General features: G+C 41.7%; 2 protein-coding genes across 4 annotated transcripts in view; both read right to left on the bottom strand.

The window, feature by feature from the left end:
* Positions 1–1677: 1677 nt before the first annotated feature.
* Positions 1678–9390, bottom strand: LOC129347237 (NLR family CARD domain-containing protein 3-like). The gene is made up of 10 exons (XM_023297125.3): positions 9251–9390; positions 8812–8913; positions 8588–8704; positions 7977–8090; positions 7737–7815; positions 5651–7440; positions 5385–5558; positions 5091–5264; positions 3860–3906; positions 1678–3738 (listed from the first exon to the last, which is right to left on the bottom strand). Exons 1-10 carry the CDS (start codon positions 9331–9333, stop codon positions 3203–3205), a joined length of 3216 nt encoding a protein of 1071 aa, XP_023152893.2. The 5' UTR covers positions 9334–9390; the 3' UTR covers positions 1678–3202.
* A 2387-nt stretch (positions 9391–11777) lies between these two features.
* LOC111587233 (NLR family CARD domain-containing protein 3-like) overlaps positions 11778–19849 on the bottom strand; it is a 76807-nt gene continuing 68735 nt past the window's right edge. For 2 of the 3 annotated variants that reach the window (XM_055015749.1, XM_055015750.1), the window contains exons 5-12: positions 19275–19388; positions 19029–19107; positions 17202–17427; positions 15206–17006; positions 14940–15113; positions 14647–14820; positions 12690–12736; positions 11778–12579 (exon numbers count right to left, since the gene is read on the bottom strand). In XM_055015749.1, the coding sequence (XP_054871724.1) occupies positions 12056–12579; positions 12690–12736; positions 14647–14820; positions 14940–15113; positions 15206–17006; positions 17202–17427; positions 19029–19107; positions 19275–19388 (3139 nt within the window). In that variant the 3' untranslated portion in view covers positions 11778–12055. The remainder of the gene's footprint in view (positions 12580–12689; positions 12737–14646; positions 14821–14939; positions 15114–15205; positions 17007–17201; positions 17428–19028; positions 19108–19274; positions 19389–19849) is intronic. The other variant, XM_055015748.1, reaches the window with a different exon arrangement.

Below are 19849 nucleotides of genomic sequence, written 5' to 3'. Positions count from 1 at the left end.
AGGTGATGTGCTGATAGATGATTCATTTGACCATATCACTTTATTACACATCTCTAGACCAAAGAATGTCTACATAAAATTTCATTGCTGTACAAATAAACTCCATAAACAGAAACAAAAGTATTGTCTCACCTGTGACATCATAGTAAAGGTTTTCTTTCTAAGGTTAAAGGAGCTAAGAGGGGAGGACAGACGTGTACGTTAACCACAGGACTATTGGGGCTTGCAGTACATGTGGGACCATTATTCTTAGAATTAAGTTTTATTTTTACTCATTGTTTTCACTTGCTATTTAGTGAGGTTCAGGCAACAAAAGTACTTCATTAGATTTCAGAAAAAATTATGGTTTGTGGGGGGTTTTTTTAGACATTTTCACGGCATGTTTGAATTTTCTGGGTTACCCGGGTGACAAGTCCTGCCTAATAATGGATTGTTTGGCTGTAACGGAGTAACACCAAAGCAACAAAATAAATGTCTATACTGCCGATACTTTTAAAAATATATTTTTGATAAGTCACACATGCAACCATAACGTAATTACTTTTCCCTCAAAATGAGAATGCAGTTTAGTTGCATAGGAACTATATTTTGTGGAGACAAGATTGGTAAACCCTTTCAGCTTATTGCTTATTGAATTGTCAGACGGCTGTTCATCCTGTAATGACATGTTTATGCACAGCAGTCCTACCATACCATCTCCTGGACTGTTTTTGCTTGCAGTCTGATTATGTCCTGACATTGTCAGTCAGTTGACTAAGATTCCCTCTTCTATGTTTCCTTAAACAGAACATGAATGCACATGCTAATCAATGTGTGCTCCATCCATCTATTGTCTATACTTAATCCTCATTACGACCGTGGGGGGCTGGAGTCTATCCCAGCTGACTTAGGGTGAAGGCAGGGGACACCCTGGACAGGTCACCAGTCTATCACAGGGCTACATATAGAGACAAACAATCACACTCACATTCACACCTACAGACAATTAAAAATTATCAATTAACCTCAGCATGTCTTTGGACTGTGAGAGGAAGCCGGAGAAAACCCACAGATGTACAGGGAGAACATGCAAACTCCACATAGAAGGATCCCAGGCTGGAACGCTAACCGGGGACTTTCTAGCTGCAAGGCGACTGTGCTAACCACTGAGCCACTGTGCAGCCCAAAGTGTGTGCTTTTAACCATAATTCAAATTCTTCTTACTGATGTTTTTTTTTCTTCCATAAATCTAGATGCAGATGTCACTTCAGTCATTGTTCCTATTGAAGCCATTGAGCTCTCTCTGTGGCTGAAGCTCCTGCCATCCGTGCGCTAACAACTGACCCTCTTTCAGAGTCCTTTAGATCTTTCTTTTTGCGAACTTGATACAAAATCTGAATCATCTGATGAAGTTCTACTGTCTGTCCATTAGATGGAGCTAAATGACAGTCTGATGAGATGTGATGGCGCAACAGCAGTTTTTATTACATGTAAACACAACTGTGTTGTTTGACTTTGATACTCAGTCTTGGTTTGTAACAAAGGGGGACCAGAATCTCCAGAACCTCAAACTGCAACGATGGTGTCTGTGTTTAAATCTATGTCTAAAGCCCCTTTTCCTCATTTCTCAGTTCTTAAAGTGGGACTACATTTATGTTAAGTTTCTGCTGTGTGACCATTGATTAATCCAGACAGTGATGAGACAAAACGATACTTTAATAATACATGAATACAAGAATCATTTAAAAAATAATAAACGTTTTACTGCTAGTACTACTACCAGTAGTACTACTACTAATAGCAATCAAATATGTACATTTGAGAGGCTATTCATTCTATCAATAATATTTACAAGAGCAGTGATTTCAGTTTCTCATATATCACTGTTAAGTATAATCGACACATCATAAACACCCATATTATGTGCACATAAATGAGCCTCAGTCAAACTGACTAAAGCTGTTCAACCAGTTCTGACATTCTCTGCATTTTTACAGTTGGCCTGAGATCAGATTACAATCTAAGTACTCTTCACTTTAGCAGGAGAATATACTGTGCATACACACAAATACACACAAAGAAACTTCACCTGCTAATCACAGGCAATAATACACAGAAATTACTCTACAAATATTGACGTTTCCCTTGCAGAGAAATTTTTTACAATATTTCAACACTCAGACAGCTTTAACACATATTTGTACTGATCAAAGTTTTCCTGTTGATGAAAGCTATTTCTCTGTTAGGATTCTCATCTGCTGAATTCCCTCCGGATCAAACCGCTGCCCTTGTATCCTTCTCTGAATGGAGAGTAGCAATTATCCATAGTACCTCTCTGCTGAGAGAGTTTTAGTGTTTCCTTCTCACCTGCTGGATTCCTGTGCTCCCTCCATGGAGAACACAGAGAAGGGCAGAGATGGCAGTTTGAGCCGACTGTTGGAGGGTTTGCAAAGACTGAGCAGCTGTGGATGATGAGTTTGGACTGTGCCTAACACATCACCTCATCCTGGTGTTTTCTGAATACATATTTGGAAAGATGTTGGATGACGCTAATGTAGTTACCTAATTGATGCTCAGGGATTTTTTTTTCTGTCCAAAACTTGATTAAAGTAATTGACAACCAATGCAGCCCTTATCGATCACTAGGTTAGACTCTTGATGCACTGAGTCTTTCTCTTATTTCCTGTGTATTTACTATCTATACCATTATCACATGGCATTCACTTTGTGTCCCCCTGTGTCCTTCTCTGTGTTTCCTTGTCCCCCATCCCCTCTACCTCTTCTGACTTTGTCCCTCATAACCTGGCCAGCCAGTGGCAGATGGGTCCTCCATATGAGCCGGGTTCTGCTCAAGGTTTCTTCTTGTTAAAAGGGAGTTTTTGTTGCCACTGTCACCTTAGGGCTTGCTCTGGGTATTCAGACATATGGGTTCTGTAAAGCATCTTCAGACAATCTGAATTGTAATTGGTGCTATATAAGTAAAATTGAATTGAATCGAATAGATGCTGTAAGAAACCATTTTGCTGAAGTCAGTATCAAAGTAAGTCCAGTTTTTCTATGAGTTCAGGGCTCAGAAGATGATGTCATTACCTTTTAAGACAAAATATGTTTTGACATTTAATTACAATCAGTGATTCAAATGTGAACCAAAGTGAAACATCATCCACCATCAGCATTTAAGAGTAAGAACTGAAGCTGCTGTAATTTCATGACACTCTCCCTCCTACAGAGACACTGAAGAACCAGACAACACTGAACACCAAGATGTAAACCCAAATCCAGGATACAGAGGTTCAGTGAATGTGGTGTTGAAGGTGTGGAGGTGGATCAGAGAATCAGAGGAGACTCTGTAGAAGGACAGAATGCCAGCAGGACAGTCCACATACACTGCTACTCTGTTAGAGATGGAGGAGGAGGAGATGGATGTTACCATGTCTTTGTGGCAGAGAGAGTAACCATTATCATAACAAAAGAGACTCCAGGACTTATCATTCCCTCCAAACCTACTGTCAAGACTGTTTCCTTTCCTTCTGATTCCTCTGTAACTCACTGATACATGTACCTCTCCTCTCCACTCCACCTCCCAGTAACAGCGATCGGTCAGACCATTTTTACACAGCAGCTGATTCCAGCTGTCAAATCTGTCTGGATGATCAGGATATGGCTGCTCTTCCTCCACCAGCATCACCTTCTTGTTGTTGTCAGATAGTTTGAGGTTTCTGTTCACTGAGTTTGTGTCCAATTCAAGTTCAGAGAAATCTAATGGGGAGAAAATGACATCTTTGATGAGTAATGCTTAAGGGGATATAGTCTTGAACTATCTGCTGTATTTAAAGACAAACTGACAGTTTACTGTTTTGTCATCATTAATCAAACTTACACTTCATCACACCAGGTTTTAATCTCTGTTCTCCACAATGATCCACACTGCAGGAAGAAACACAGAATGATTTTCTATCCAACACGAGTCCTAACTGCTGCTGCTCAACATGAAGCAGAGTTCCTCAGTTTGTTGGTATGATAGAAACAGAAAAAGACAGAACCAGGCTGTAAGGAAAAGACCAGAAGAAGAAGAAGATGAGGAACAAGAAGGAGAAGAAGGAAAAGGAGAAGAAGAAGAAGCCCAGTTTATTTCTAAATAACTTAAACTGTGAAATTGACAGTTTAGGACTCAACATGAGGACTACTGCGATGTGACAAAATAATAAATTGCAGCTGAAAAACTGTCTGTGACCTCACCTGTCTGCGATAAAGAAAGAACCTGCTGTTTGAACATGATTGGTGCTTTTTTCATGTGAGGGACAATTTGTTGTTAAATCTAGTTAATGAAATTAGTACTGATGCTTTATATGTAAATATGTGCAGTTCCCTCTCTATTTGGAGACACTCATGGATCTTACAGCTGTCCTAAGCAGCTGGAAACTAAACTATCACTCTGCGTGTGACAGCTCACCTGACTGATGTGAAGACATGTACGCTGACACGGTGTCATCTGATTACAAGCTTTCCTGGCAAGTGACCATGTCTCTCATATTTCTTGACAAACAGAGAGAAACTCAGCTTGCTCCTGGTTAACTCAACATAGCACCCCCTCATCCTGGAGTACCACTTCCGAAGGCAGGGGACACCCTGGACAGGTTGCCAATTTGTCGCAGGACTACATATACAAACAATCACACTTGCATTCACACCTACGGGCACTTTAGAATAATCAGTTAACCTCAGCATGTTTTTGAACTGTGTGAGAAGGCTGGAGTACCTGGAGAAAACCCACACATGCACAGGGAGAACATGTAAACTCCATGCAGAAAGATCCCAGGAAATCCAGGACATGAACTGGGGATCTTCTCGCTGCAAGGCAAAAGTGCTAACCACCATGCCACTGTACAGCCCAGACCTCAGAAATGTCTACCACACTGTCAGAATCAGGGAGTGAGATGAATGGAAGACAGGGTTCAGCACCTCCAGTGGACACTATGAGTACTTAGTCGTAACCCTTTCTCTCTGTCTCTCTCTCTCTATACTCCTCTGTACCGTTACCCCCCAAAACCCCCAAAACAAAACACATTTGACTAACCTGCACTGTGTGAGCTCCTGTAGCCTGTTCATACCTGACAGTGTCTAGTCTTCTGTGTGGATCCTCCACTGCAGCAGAAAGCAGCTTCACTCCTGAGTCTCCTGGATGATTGTAGCTCAGATCCAACTCCCCCAGATGGGAGGGATTGAAGCTCAGAGCTGAGACCAGAGAAGAACAACCTTCTTCTGAGACCAGACAACCTGACAGACTGGAGTCAGAAGTATATCATTAACTGAAGAAGCAAGGAAAATCTTACAGATATTAAATGTCTGCAACAACATGAACCTAAAGCTGGATTTCATTCATCAACAACCAGCTGTATTCTGACCTGAGAGTTTCCAGTTCACAGTGTGGACTCGTCAGTCCAGCAGAAAGCAGCTTCACTCCTGAATCCTGCAGGTCGTTGTTACTCAGGTCCAGATCTTTCAGACTAGAAGACTGAGAGCTGAGAACTGAGGACAGAGCTTCACAACTTCTCTCTGAGAGGTTACAGCTGCTCAGCCTGAGGAACAGTCAACAAAGAACACAAATAAAATGTTTGATTTGTTATGTATACAGTCAGACATGTTTGAAATGGTTCAGTAATCCACCTACAGAGCTTTGCTGGAGACTTTGACCACTGGCAGCATCCTCAGAAGAGCCTCCTCTGAAGCAGAATATTTCTTCAGGTCAAACACATCCAGATGTTCTTCTGATGACAATAAGATGAAGACCAGAGCTGACCACTGAGCAGGAGACAGTTTATCTGTGGACAGACGTCCTGATCTCAGGGACTGTTGGATCTCCTCCACTAGAGAACGATCATTCAGTTCATTCAGACAGTGAAACAGATTGATGCTTCTCTCTGCAGACAGATTCTCACTGAGCTTCTTCTTGATGTACTGGACTGTTTTTTGTTTGGTCTTTGAGCTACTTCCTGTCTGTGTCAGCAGGCCTCGTAGGAGATTCTGATTGGTCTGCAGTGAAAGACCCAGGAGGAAGCGCAGGAATAAGTCCAGGTGTCCATTTGGACTCTGCAAGGCCTGGTCCACAGCTGTCTGGTAGAGATGTTTTAGTGAAGATTTGTTTTTCAAGATGCCAAATGAACAAGATGTTGTCTGTTCTTCCATCAGGTTGACACCAGAGTTGATGAAAGTCTGATGGACATGAAGAGCAGCCAGAAACTCCTGAACACTCAGATGGACGAAGCAGAACACCTTGTCCTGGTAAAGTCCTCTCTCCTCTTTGAAGATCTGTGTGAACACTCCTGAATACACTGAGGCCTCTCTGATATCGATGCCACACTCTGTCAGGTCTGATTCATAGAAGATCAGGTTTCCTTTCTGCAGCTGTTCAAAAGCCAGTTTTCCCAGAGACTCAATCATCTTCCTGCTCTCTGGACTCCAGTGTGGATCTGTCTCAGATCCTCCATCATACTTGACCTTCTTCACTTTGGTCTGAATGACCAGGAAGTGGATGAACATCTCAGTCAGGGTCTTGGGCAGATCTCCTCTCTCTCTGGTTTTCAACAGCTCCTCCAGAACTGTAGCAGTGATCCAGCAGAAGACTGGGATGTGGCACATGATGTGGAGGCTTCGTGATGTCTTGATGTGGGAGATGATGCTGATGGCCTGCTCCTCATCTCTGAATCTCTTCCTGAAGTACTCCTCCTTCTGTGGGTCATTGAACCCTCTGATCTCTGTCACCATGTCAACACACTCAGGAGGGATCTGATTGGCTGCTGCAGGTCGTGTGGTTATCCAGAGGCGAGCAGAAGGAAGCAGTTTCCCCCTGATGAGGTTTGTCAGCAGCACATCCACTGAGGTGGACTCTGTAACATCAGTCAGGATCTCATTGTTGTGGAAGTCCAGAGGAAGTCGACACTCATCCAGACCATCAAAGATGAACACAACCTGGAAGTGCTGAAAGTTGCAGATTCCTGCTTCTTTGGTTTCAGTAAAGAAGAGATGAACAAGTTCCACCAAACTGTACTTTTTCTCTTTCAGCACATTCAGCTCTCTGAAAGTGAATGGAAATGTGAAGTGGATGTCCTGGTTGGTTTTGTCTTCAGCCCAGTCCAGAGTGAACTTCTGTGTTAAGACAGTTTTCCCAATGCCAGCCACTCCCTTTGTCATCACTGTTCTGATTGGTTCATCTCTTCCAGGTGAGCCTTTAAAGATGTCTTCCTGTCTGATGGTTGTTTCTGCTCTGTCTGGTTTCCTGGATGTTGTTTCAATCTGTCTGACCTCATGTTCATCATTGACCTCTGCAGTCCCTCCCTCTGTGATGTAGAGCTCTGTGTAGATCTGATTCAGAAGAGTTGGGTTTCCTGCTTTAGCGATCACCTCAAACACACACTGGAACTTCTTCTTCAGGTTGGACTTGAGTTGTTGTTGGCACTGAAACTGACGACAAATTATGATCTTTGATTTAATCCATTAATGAGAGCAGTGTGGACAATACTAGGACCAAAATCCCAATTCAAATGGAATGAGCAGTTGAAACAGTTTTAACGATAACTACACGTTAACCTTCATGAAATTCCAATTTATCGCAGTACTTAGGGATTAGACTGTAGTATTTGGTCTTGAATGGATCGAATAAGCTGCTCAGTGACTTTCATGTTTCATCAGTAAATCAGAACAAATTCTTCTGTCAAGTTAATGTGACAGTAAAGTGTTGAATGTAGAATAGTTCTCACCATTAATATGGAGTCCAGATCTGTTTGATGCTGAGGGACAGACTGACCTCTGAGATCCTCTGAACTCTGCTGGTTAACACTGCAACAACATTCAACTTTAGCACATGTACACTTTGTTAAAGGGGTTGTGTTCTATAGTGATGAACTCTGGCGGAAACACTAAGTGATCTCTAATGATGTTCTCACTGTTGGATGTGATGTTTTCAAAGAGTGAACACAATCAAAACTTTACATTCTCACCTTTCATTAACAGTCTGGTGTCCATCTTTCAATTTAATGGGTTCACGCATAGATTGGTAACTCTTCATAGACACAAGGCTGGGTTCACAAGATGCTGGTCTTTGCTGATGGTTCCTGATAGAAATAAAAACACGGCCACACAAATGAAACTTAAGATATTCAGATCAGTACTCTGTGAGGTTCTGATTATCTTCTGCAAGACTTTTTGTTGTTGTTTGTTTTGTTGTTAACACTGGGAAAAGAAGAACCTGGTCTGTTTTGCTGTTTTGTTCTTCATCAACACAAGGGTGAATACTGATGGTCAGTGATGTGAGTGCTGAGCTCTGACACAAACATTTTGTGTTTTACAGAGACAAATCAGTGTTTTCATTTTAAATTACTAAATGCTTATTTAGTGATTACAAAGATGCAGCAATATTATTACACAGTAAGGTGGAAAAAGCATGATTATACTGCAGGTACTGCATTTAAATTAGTTATAGTGTCATCAAATTTGTAAATAAAGATTTTTCTGCAAAGAACATTACTCTGGTATTGTTAAAAAATAACTGGAAATGTTTGTATTATAGATAGGCTATCGACTGTTGTTTGTGGGAGAGAAATGAGCTTACCCTCCATGAACAGCCTGGTGTCCACCTTTGAACTCAATGGGATCGCGCATAGACCGGTCACTCTTCATGGACACACAGCTGGGAACAGGAGAACCAGGTCTGTTCTGCTGCTTTGTTCTTCAACACAACACAACACACACACAGCTTTGAGTGTGAATAATGATGGTCAGTGCTGAGCTCTGACATGGAGAAGAGTCATGGACAGTTAGAGATGTTCATCTCACCTCTGAGCTTTGGTCTGGTTCTCATGTTCCCCACACAGAGTGGTTTCAGAGGGAGGAACTCCCTCCTCTCTGTCCTCACACTGATTCATAGCAGAGACACACCTTCACACAAACACAACAACCTGCTCAGTACAACAACAACTTTAGTTTTGACATTCTCTGCATTTTTAAGTCAACTATGCAACTCGAGAGCGGATAGGAATCAACCTGCTGTTGTTTTTTCCCCCCAGTAATCATTAACAGTGACACATGTAAGTTATCCTACAGTCATTGTATGTTCAGTTACATACAAATTCTACAGTAGATGTAAAACATGTGTACCTAAACAGACAGTCAGGATGAAGAAAGATTTCTACCATTCAGTCAGTAATACCACACAGTGTGATCAGAGTGATCCTGTTGATCAGACCTGTACAAATTTCTCTGATAGGATTCTCACCTGCTGAACTCACTTCGGATCAACTTCTGACGCTTTACACCTTGATGTGTCGAGGAAACATTAGAAGAGAAGAAGTTGCTCATTGTCCCTCGTCAGTCCTTAATCTAAGGACGCTGTCACATCCTCATAACTTTCCAAGAAGTCTGAAAAAAAAAAACACTAGTGACGACATAACTAGACCAACCTGTGGGAAAAACCCAGTCAATGTCAGAGACAGCCCACATCAGGTGATGGAGTTCTACAGTCTGTCCACTAGATGTAGCTAAAAGACCATCTAATAACATTTAATGGCGCAGCATCAGTTTGGATCATATACTATTTTATATGTTGGACCTGCTGACTTGTTATAATCATTGACTGTAAACTTGCACAGTGTCTGGTTATAAGATACTGACGGCCTGAAGTCTCTGTCAGGGTCCTTCACTCAGTCCTGGCTGTAGTTGGCGCCAGATTTTAAACAAGTTCTTAGAATAGATTTTCACTTCTAAACATTTTTCTCTAACAGCACTTTTATCCATTGTTCTCTGTAAAAACTTCAGCAGCTGTTAAAACCAAATCATTTTTCATCATTATTTCATACAGTACTGACACTACTAATCAATAACTCCACAGCAAACACAAGTATATACACTGCTGAGACTGAAAACTACCAGGCTGATAAAAGCAGTTTGGCCATTTAGTCATGAGACAAAGGCTTACAAGCAGAAGCAGAAGGCTGTTAGGGTTTGTGGATTAAAAGGTAGCGCATGCATGATCAGTGTTCTAGGTACAAGTGGCCATAAAGCAAATGTCCAATACTGATGATCCAGCAAGGAGCAGGTGAACTGAAATACTGTTGGGGTGACTGAGGATTTAGGAGCAGGTGATGTCAGATTCAGCAGGTTGGGAGGTCATCTTGTGGATGAATGGATGAATGGACGGCGATTGAGTGGAACTTGAGGCAAGTGACAAGTGTCTGGCAAGAACAGAGGAGTACAACTAACACAATGAATGAGACTGAAGCAGTGACTGAGGACAGTTACACTCAGCAGACTAAGAAATTTACTGAACTGAATAAATTAAGGCTCAAAGGTTCAGTTTATGCTGACTGAAAACTGCAATGCAGTGATGTGTAATTCACATTACAGGTGTGGTGGGGACGCAGCAGAACATGAGACTGTAGACAATACTATACATGTAACAACATATTAACATTGAAAATCAATACCTTTTTAAAGATAAAATAGTGGGAAAGTCCCCTTCAATGTCAAAATAGATTGTAATAGAGACACTGTTTCACACTTGAAATTTCAAAAAAAAAACTTCAGAAATGTTAATTCTTTTACATTTTAATACTCATGAAAACTTCCTCAAGATATTAGCTGACAATTCTAGCCAATGTTCTTTTTTTCCCCACCCAAGCTGAAGTCATGCTCTGTATAATTTCTGTGCAATGTTTATGTGACATCGCCTACATTGTAAAATAAACCAGAAATGTCCTCATATTGAAAGATTCTTTTCTTTAAAAAGCTGCTCAGTAATCTAATGGATCCCTCTGCTGACAAACATTAACTATCATCAGATAAATTTTGATATGTTCCTGCACAGCTTTAAGGAAAACACAATCAGGTTTTTGACATTCATTGTTCTGGGATAGATTGCATCTGTTGAAGGTCAATTTTGGTGAATTTTGTGTTTAAAACTTTGGTTGTTTGTAAAATGTTTGTGATCCCAAAATGGAAAGTTCCCTGTTAGTTTAGAAATAAGTGTTATCTGCTGTTATCGGCTGTTTAATGAAGACTGTGGACATTTGTTGGGCTCTCTGATTTGTGTTTCACTGATCAATTTGATACGTTTAGAGATTCAGCTATGAGACTCTGACAGCTGGTGTAGCTGCAGATTGATGGAAAATGTGTCACCATGTCACATTTTTCACTCTTCAGAGAAATATGACTGATGAAGAACATTTATGATTCTTTGCACTAACATGCAGACATACAGCTTATATCTGCCACATACATCAACCAGCTGCAGGATTTTCATTCATGTTTATCTTACATCTGTTGGGAACTTTTGTGCTGCTGTCTGTGGATGTTTCAGGACGCTAACACTCTTTATATCTCTACCTGTAGACTAACTTTTTGTCAGCATTATCTTTGCTACTAGGCTAGCAGCAAATTCTCACTGTAATTCTGTGTCTGTACTTTTTCTAATACTTTATTTTATTGTAAATAACAACAATTTTTTGCACCTTTTTTGTGAATACTAGCATTTTTGGCACTTTTTTCCCCCAAGGGGATAAATAAAGCATCCATCCATCCATCCATCCATCCATCCATCCATCCATCCATCCATCCATCCAATTCACCTTTGGACAGTATTTGAAGTGCTCTTTTGCAGTTTTCTTTGTCTGTAAATTCTTAAAATGTCCATAATTAAGTCAACGCATTGTGGCATCATGTTTTATCACTTTCTTTATGAACAGGAAACATGTTTGTGCTTCAGGTTTTTTGAGTTTTGTTAATAAAAAAATCACCAGTTAAACCTCTTAAACACATATAGAACATTTTATTTTCCAACTGAAACTGATGAACACTGAAAAAATATGGACAGTGTTAAAGTTAAACAGCTTCACTGGAACCAGAAACATCGATTGGATGCTCAGTCATTATCAAGACTTGTTGGAAGGAGATCACTTCACTGCTTCTAAGACAACACATGCTTTCACATGAGATCAAAATCAATGATTCACAAGTGAAACATCATCCACTATCAACATTTAAACCACAAAGATGAAGCTGATGTCACTTCCAAGCACTCTCTCTCCTACAGAGAACACAGAGACACTGAGGAATCAAATGACCATAACCAGAATCCAGGATACAGAGGTTCAGTGAATGTGGTGTTGAAGGTGTGGAGGTGGATCAGAGAGTCAGAGGAGACTCTGTAGAAGGACAGAATGCCAGCAGGACAGTCCACATACACTGCTACTCTGTTAGAGATGGGAAGAGGAATGAATGTTTCCCTGTTATTGTGCCAAATAGAGTAACCATCATCAGAGCAGCTCAGACTCCAGGACTGATCATTCCCTCCGAACCAGCACTCATCACTGAGTCCTCTCCTTCTGATTCCTCTGTAACTCACTGATACATGCACCTCTCCGCTCCACTCCACCTCCCAGTAACAGCGACCAGTCAGACCATTTCTACACTGCAGCTGCCAGTATTCAAATCTGTCTGGATGATCAGGATATGGCTGCTTTTCTTTCACCGCTGTCACCCTCCTGTTGTCGTCGGACAGTTTGAGGTTTCTGTTTACTGTGTTTGTGTCCAGTTCAAGTTCACAGAAATCTGACAGAGAAAAAAAGACAGATTAGAGCTGCAGTTTATCATCTGACAAATCTGATGACTTTATTCTGCCTTTACTATGCAATATGATGTTAATTTATAGTCAAACTTACACTTCCTCAGACCAGGTTTTAATCTCTGCTCTCCACAATGATCCACACTGTAGGAAGAAGCACAGTCAGAATGATTTTCTATTCAACATGAGTCCTAACTGCTGGTCAATGCTCATCCAGGGAATGCCAAGAGTGTGCAAAGCAGTAATCAAAGCAAAGGGTGGCTATTTTAAAGAATCTGAAATATAAAACATGTTCTGACTTATTTCACATTTTTGTGTTTACTACATAATTCCATATGAGTTCCTTCATAGTTTTGATGCCTTCAGTGAGAATCTACAATGTAAATAGTCATAAAAATAAAGAAAAACCATTAAAAGAGAAGGTGTGTCCAAGCTTTTGACTGGTAGTGTACATTGTACCATATGAAATAGAAATAGTTATCAACTCCACTGTATAAGACTCAAACTCCCTCCTGCTCTTAATGTTCATCCTGCATTTAATGCATCTGTGCATAGAGCTGTTTCCACCAGTGCTCTGAGCCTCCTGTCAAAGCGCCTTCACCCAGTGCTCATTGACAACCATCCTGCCTTCACTGTCCGACAACTGCTGTACGTGTACAGACAGGGTTGGGGGTACCAGTGCTTGGTGGACTGAGAGGGTTACAGACTGGAGGAGCAATCATGGATTTCCCACTCTAGACTCAAAACTATTGCACAACTTTAACAGGTGATTCCTGGGTAAGCCTAGGAGGATGCCAGGAGATGTCCAATGAGGAGGGGGTACTGTCATGATTTGGGTTTTGTTTTTGTTTTTTTGTTTTTCCTTGCTCTTCTTCCCTTCTCCCTCTTTTGGTTCTCATCATTCCCTTTGAGTGTGTGCCTGAGGGCATGGCTTGACTCACTGCAGATGGCTGATTGAACACAACTGCAATCATCCCACCTCATCAAGACCTCCAAAAAATCCAGCCGTCTCCTGCTCTCCAGTGTTCCTCCTGTGTGCTTCACCATCAGCAGCTAATTTGGGTAATTGGGTCAATATAAAAGAAAAGAAACTTAACGGTCACTCTTCGAAAAGAAAAGAATAAAGACAAGCTTCATGATGGATGTTACGACCACTGGGGATTGTGTGGGGTCTTGCTTCTGTAGTGGATTTTTTGGGCCTTTGTATATGGAGATGGCCGGTATTGGCCCAGCCGTGGCTGGTTTGAGAGCCTCTTTGGAATCCCAGCTGCCAGTCATTTCAGCTGATGAGTCTGGAGCTGAAGATCTGCACTCCAGCCTTTGTTCTCTCCATCTCCGGACCTGTGTGATTGGGTCATCACTCAGTTCCCTTCTCCTTCATCCAACCAGCCGCAGCCATCAAACCTGTTGAGTATAAATCTTCAGCCAAACTCTCCCTCAGGTCGGCTGGGATTTAATGTGACTAGTTTGCCTTGGTGCTTCTTGAGTCTGTGTTTTGTGTGTTCTGTAGCCACAGAGAGGTGGCTAATTGGAAAATATAGCGTCTGTTAGCAGCTGCTAGTTCAGTGAGGAGTTACAAGTCTTGGTGAAGACTGTAACTTCTGTTAGTAGCTGACTAATTTGGTGAGATGCTACTCATGTCCTGTGTGTCTCTTGTAGCCACTGAAGGCTGTAGATTTGCATACTATGCCCTGCTGGTAAAATGTGTTTTGAGGCACCAGTTATTGAATTAATTTTGTGCACTCCGCACTCATTTGTATGTTTCTGTTGTCTGGTGTGAGTGTTGCTATTGTGTTTAAGCTAGGGAGTTAAGTTGTTTTGTTTTTCTTTAGCTATGTTGATAACTCTGTTAGCCTTTGTATGGTTTTATTTGATTCTTGGATTTATTTGCCACTGAGCAATAAATTGCGTTACCTAACCAATGACATCTGGTTGTTTTTGTTACCCCCAGCTGACCCTAGTGGCTGGGTGTAACAATGGACCTGAAAGACACAGACACCCTAAAAGACATTTGACAAACCTGCACTGTGTGAGCTCCTGTAGTCTGTTCATACCTGACAGTGTCTAGTCTCCAATGTGGATCCTCCACTGCAGCAGAAAGCAGCTTCACTCCTGAGTCTCCTGGATGATTGTAGCTCAGATCCAACTCTCTCAGATGGGAGGGATTGAAGCTCAGAGCTGAGACCAGAGTAGAACAACCTTCTTCTGTGACCAGACAACCTGACAGACTGGAGTCAAAACAATGTCAACTCAAGCAGCAAGATGGAAAATATCACAGTTGTAAAACATCTGCACCAGTATGAACTGTAACCAGATTTAATTGATCAACAATCCGCTGCATTCTGACCTGAGAGATTCCAGTTCACAGTGTGGACTCTTCAGTCCAGCAGAAAGCAGCTTCACTCCTGAATCCTGCAGGTCGTTGTTACTCAGGTCCAGATCTCTCAGACTAGAGGACTGAGAGCTGAGAACTGAGGACAGAACTTCACAGCTTCTCTCTGAGAGGTTACAGCTGCTCAGCCTGAGGAAGAATTAACAATGAACATAATCAAAATGTTTAATTTGTGACGTCCAAAATTAAACAGGCTTATAATGCTTCAGTAATCCACCTACACAGCTTTATTAGAGGCTTTGATCACTGGCAGCATCCTCAGAAGAGCCTCCTCTGAAGCAGAGTATTTCTTCAGGTCAAACACGTCCAGATGTTCTTCTGATGACAGTAAGATGAAGACCAGAGCTGACCACTGAGCAGGAGACAGTTTATCTGTGGACAGACGTCCTGATCTCAGGGACTGTTGGATCTCCTCCACTAGAGAACGATCATTCAGTTCATTCAGACAGTGGAACAGATTGATGCTTCTCTCTGTAGACAGATTCTCATTAAGCTTCTTCTTGATGTACTCGGCTGTTTTCTGATTAGTCTGTGAGCTACTTCCTGTCTGTGTCAGCAGGCCTCGTAGGAGATTCTGATTGGTCTGCAGTGAAAGACCCAGGAGGAAACGCAGGAACAAGTCCAGGTGTCCATTTGGACTCTGCAAGGCCTGGTCCACAGCTGTCTGGTAGAGGTGTTTCAGAGTAGGTTTGTTTCCACTGATGATAGACAACAAATATGTTGTCTGTTCTTCCATCAAGTTGACACCAGAATTGATGAACGTCTGATGGACATGAAGAGCAGCCAGAAACTCCTGAACACTCAGATGGATGAAGCAGAACACCTTGTCCTGGTAAAGTCCTCTCTCCTCTTTGAAGATTTGTGTGAACACTCCTGAATACACTGAGGCCTCTCTGATATTGATGCCACACTCTGTCAGGTCTGATTCATAGAAGATCAGGTTTCCTTTCTGCAGCTGCTCAAAAGCCAGTTTTCCCAGAGACTCAATCATCTTCCTGCTCTCTGGACTCCAGTGTGGATCTGTCTCAGATCCTCCATCATACTTGACCTTCTTCACTTTGGTCTGAACCACCAGGAAGTGGATGAACATCTCAGTCAGGGTCTTGGGCAGATCTCCTCCCTCTCTGGTTTTCAACAGCTCCTCCAGAACTGTAGCAGTGATCCAGCAGAAGACTGGGATGTGGCACATGATGTGGAGGCTTCGTGATGTCTTGATGTGGGAGATGATGCTGATGGTCTGCTCCTCATCTCTGAATCTCTTCCTGAAGTACTCCTCCTTCTGTGGGTCGGTGAACCCTCTGATCTCTGTCACCATGTCAACACACTCAGGAGGGATCTGATTGGCTGCTGCAGGTCGTGTGGTTATCCAGAGGCGAGCAGAAGGAAGCAGTTTCCCCCTGATGAGGTTTGTCAGCAGCACATCCACTGAGGTGGACTCTGTAACATCAGTCAGGATCTCATTGTTGTGGAAGTCCAGAGGAAGTCGACACTCATCCAGACCATCAAAGATGAACACAACCTGGAAGTGTTGAAAGTTGCAGATTCCTGCTTCTTTGGTTTCAGTAAAGAAGTGATGAACAAGTTCCACCAAACTGTACTTTTTCTCTTTCAGCACATTCAGCTCTCTGAAAGTAAATGGAAATGTGAAGTAGATGTCCTGGTTGGTTTTGTCTTCAGCCCAGTCCAGAGTGAACTTCTGTGTTAAGACAGTTTTCCCAATGCCAGCCACTCCCTTTGTCATCACTGTTCTGATTGGTTCATCTCTTCCAGGTGAGCCTTTAAAGATGTCTTCTTGTCTGATGGTTGTTTCTGCTCTGTCTGGTTTCCTGGATGTTGTTTCAATCTGTCTGACCTCATGTTCATCATTGACCTCTGCAGTCCCTCCCTCTGTGATGTAGAGCTCTGTGTAGATCTGATTCAGAAGGGTTGGGTTTCCTGCTTTAGCGATCCCCTCAAACACACACTGGAACTTTTTCTTCAGGTTGGACTTGAGTTGTTGTCGACACATCAGAATAATGGTTCCTAAACAAAGGATGCAATGAATAAATATATGCCTCAATATAGTTTGTTTTTTTTTTTTCTTTTCAGAAGAATTCTCAGACTAATGCAAATGTCTGCATCAAATAAACAGCAGATTCTGAAAATATTATGTAAACATCTCCCATGTTTCCTCCATTTGTTCTTTCCGTCATGTTAAATCTGTTAAAATCTTCTTACTGCTCTGCAGACAGTCAGCCAGCTCCTCCTGATTCATTCTCCTCAGGAAGTGTAGTGTGATCTTCAGAAATGACTCTCTGCTGCTCCTCCTCTGCTCTTCATCCTCACCCTCCAACTCCTCCTCCTCCCTCTGACTCTCTAAGCATTCTGGGTAATCTGGACTCAAAACCTTCTGAATCTTCTTCATCTCATTCTTCACAAAACTGATAATGTTCTCCTCCAGCAGCTGGAACAGAGAAATATATCCAGTTTATGTTCATCTGAAGCTGAGGCCGAATTCAGATTATCATTCAAATCCAGTAATGAGAGCAGTGTGGACAATATTAGGACCAAAACCATTGTTGAAATGGAATCAACACCTGGAACAGTTTCAACAGTAATTCATTATAACCTTGATGAAGGTTGGATTTATCGCAGCACTGGTGGATAAGACTGTAATATTTGAACTTAAATGGATTTAATGAGATGCTCACATAGTCTGTTTCGTGTTTCATCAGTGAATCTGTCATGCCCTCCACTGTTAGCTCTGCCTAGCTGCAGCCTTTCCCCTCCTTCTCCCTCCTTCCTTTTTTCCCCTCACGTGGTTCCCTCCCAGCACACTGGTGGAAGAGGGTGGTCCACCTACAACTCATCATACGTTGACCATAAAAGTCTGGCTCAGACCATTCCATGACACCGGACCATTGTACAGCAGCCTGTTCGTCAACCCTGACTCTTGCTTTGTTCATGTTTGTACTAATCCTGTTCTCCTCTACCTCAGTTCCATGACCCTTCTGTCTGCTCTGTCTGCCTTGAGTTGAAACCTCAGCTCTTGAACCAACCTGGTTCAGTCTGGGTTCTCATCCTGAAATCGCCACATGGAGCCTGCATCTGTCAAGACGCCATTTCCTGTCACGCCACACGCCTCCTCCGCCTGCATTCCCTCTAACTCAATCTACCCCTGGCTTTCAACAACGTTAGCTCCACTCTTTCTTGGGTTCCCTGTAGATGATCATGCTAATATACACTACTGTTCAAAAGTTTGGGGTTAGAAATGTCCTTATTTTTGATAGAAAAGCAATTTTCAATGAAGATAACATTAAAAGAATCAGAAATACAGTCTAGACATTGTTAATGTGGTAAATGACTATTCTAGCTGGAAACAGCTGATTTTTAATGGAATATCTCCATAGAGGTACAGAGGAACATTTCCAGCAACAATCACTCCTGTGTTTTAATGGCACATTGTAGAAAACTCTTGTGCAATTTTGTTAGCACATGAATGAAAGTGTGAGTTTTCATGGAAAACATGAAATTGCCTGGGTGACCCCAAGCTTTTAAACGGTAGAGTACTTTGAGTGTTCGCTAAATCTGTTCTGTGTGCTATCGCCATGTTGGCATTCAGTTTTGTGTGTTGTGCCGTGTGCACGTAGTTATCTCTATGTTGCCTTTCACTTTTTTAGCTTGGTCGTACCAAGTCCTGGTAAGTCTCTACTGAATAATATTATCCATTCTATAAGATTAAGCCTGTTTTGTGAATTAGTAGTTTGCTTTTTATATTATATCCTGCCACAGCTTCCGTAGTGTTTCCATTTAGTATAGTACACCCTCTGTCCAGTAGTTGTCTCCCTCTGGAGTGTTCTGTTCTGTGTAATTCTGGTTGTGTCATTTTCCTGTCTTACTCAGTTATATTCATTATTAATAATATTTATTGTAAATAAATCTGGTATGTTTTGTAAGTTCTGTCTGCTGTGTCTTTGCCTCTGTCCCAATCTCTGACAGACTCTGAACAAATTCTTCTGCCAAGTTACTGTGACAGTAAAGTGTTGAATGTAGAATAGTTCTCACCATTAATATGGAGTCCAGATCTGTTTGATGCTGAGGGACAGACTGACCTCTGAGATCCTCTGAACTCTGCTGGTTAACGCTGCAACAACATTCAACTTTAGCACATGTACACTTTGTTAAAGGGGTTGTGTTCTATAATGATAAATTCTGACAGAAAGACAAAGTGATCTCTATTGTAAATAATGTTCTCACTGTTGGATGTGATGGTTTCACTGAGGAAACACAATCAAAACCTTAAATTCTTACCTTTCATCAACAGACTGGTGTCCATGTTTGAATTCAATGGGTTCACGCATAGACTGGTCAGTCTTCATGGACACACAGCTGGGTTCAGGAGAGGCTGGTCTTTGCTGTTGAATCCTGATGGAAACAAAACCACCACCACACAAATCTTTGTTAAAGACCTACTCGACTAAAAATCTTTGCCTCTAAAATACTCATTCTGTCTGGGGCTGAACATGAGTGCTGAAACATGGAACCAGAGTTTTTCGCAGCTCAGACAAACGTAGTCCTCTTTGTAACTGATCCGTTTTCATTGTAAGTTCTATGTCTAGTGTTATTTTTTATTATTATTTTTTTAACACTATCTCTTGCAATATCTCTCTGTTCAGAAAGTTTCACATTTATTTATACTGGTGAAAAACTGTTTCTGCAAAAAGGACTTATCAGGGGTTGGGTCACGCAGGCAGCAAGTGAATCATAAATCCCTCACTTTGTTAAAAGCGCTGTTTTATATTATGATGAATTCTGGCAGAAGCACAAAGTGATCTCTAATGTAAATGCTGTTCTCACTGTTGGATGTGATGTTTTTAAAGAGGATG

Source organism: Amphiprion ocellaris, chromosome 12 (assembly GCF_022539595.1).
Source record: "Amphiprion ocellaris isolate individual 3 ecotype Okinawa chromosome 12, ASM2253959v1, whole genome shotgun sequence".
Lineage (NCBI taxonomy): Eukaryota > Metazoa > Chordata > Actinopteri > Pomacentridae > Amphiprion > Amphiprion ocellaris.
The sequence above is the reverse complement of the archived record's forward strand: the minus strand, read 5'-3'. Positions and strand labels throughout refer to the sequence as shown.

Excerpts from the sequence above, each read along its gene's own strand:
- LOC129347237 (XM_023297125.3), bottom strand. The coding sequence starts at position 9,333 with ATGAGCAACTTCTTCTCTTCTAATGTTTCCTCGACACATCAAGGTGTA. Across the intron at positions 8,914-9,250 it reads ATCCGAAGTGAGTTCAGCAG|GTGTGTCTCTGCTATGAATC; the intron begins GTGAGAATCCTA and ends GTTTGTGTGAAG. Across the intron at positions 7,441-7,736 it reads ATCTGGACTCCATATTAATG|TTTCAGTGCCAACAACAACT; the intron begins GTGAGAACTATT and ends ATTTGTCGTCAG.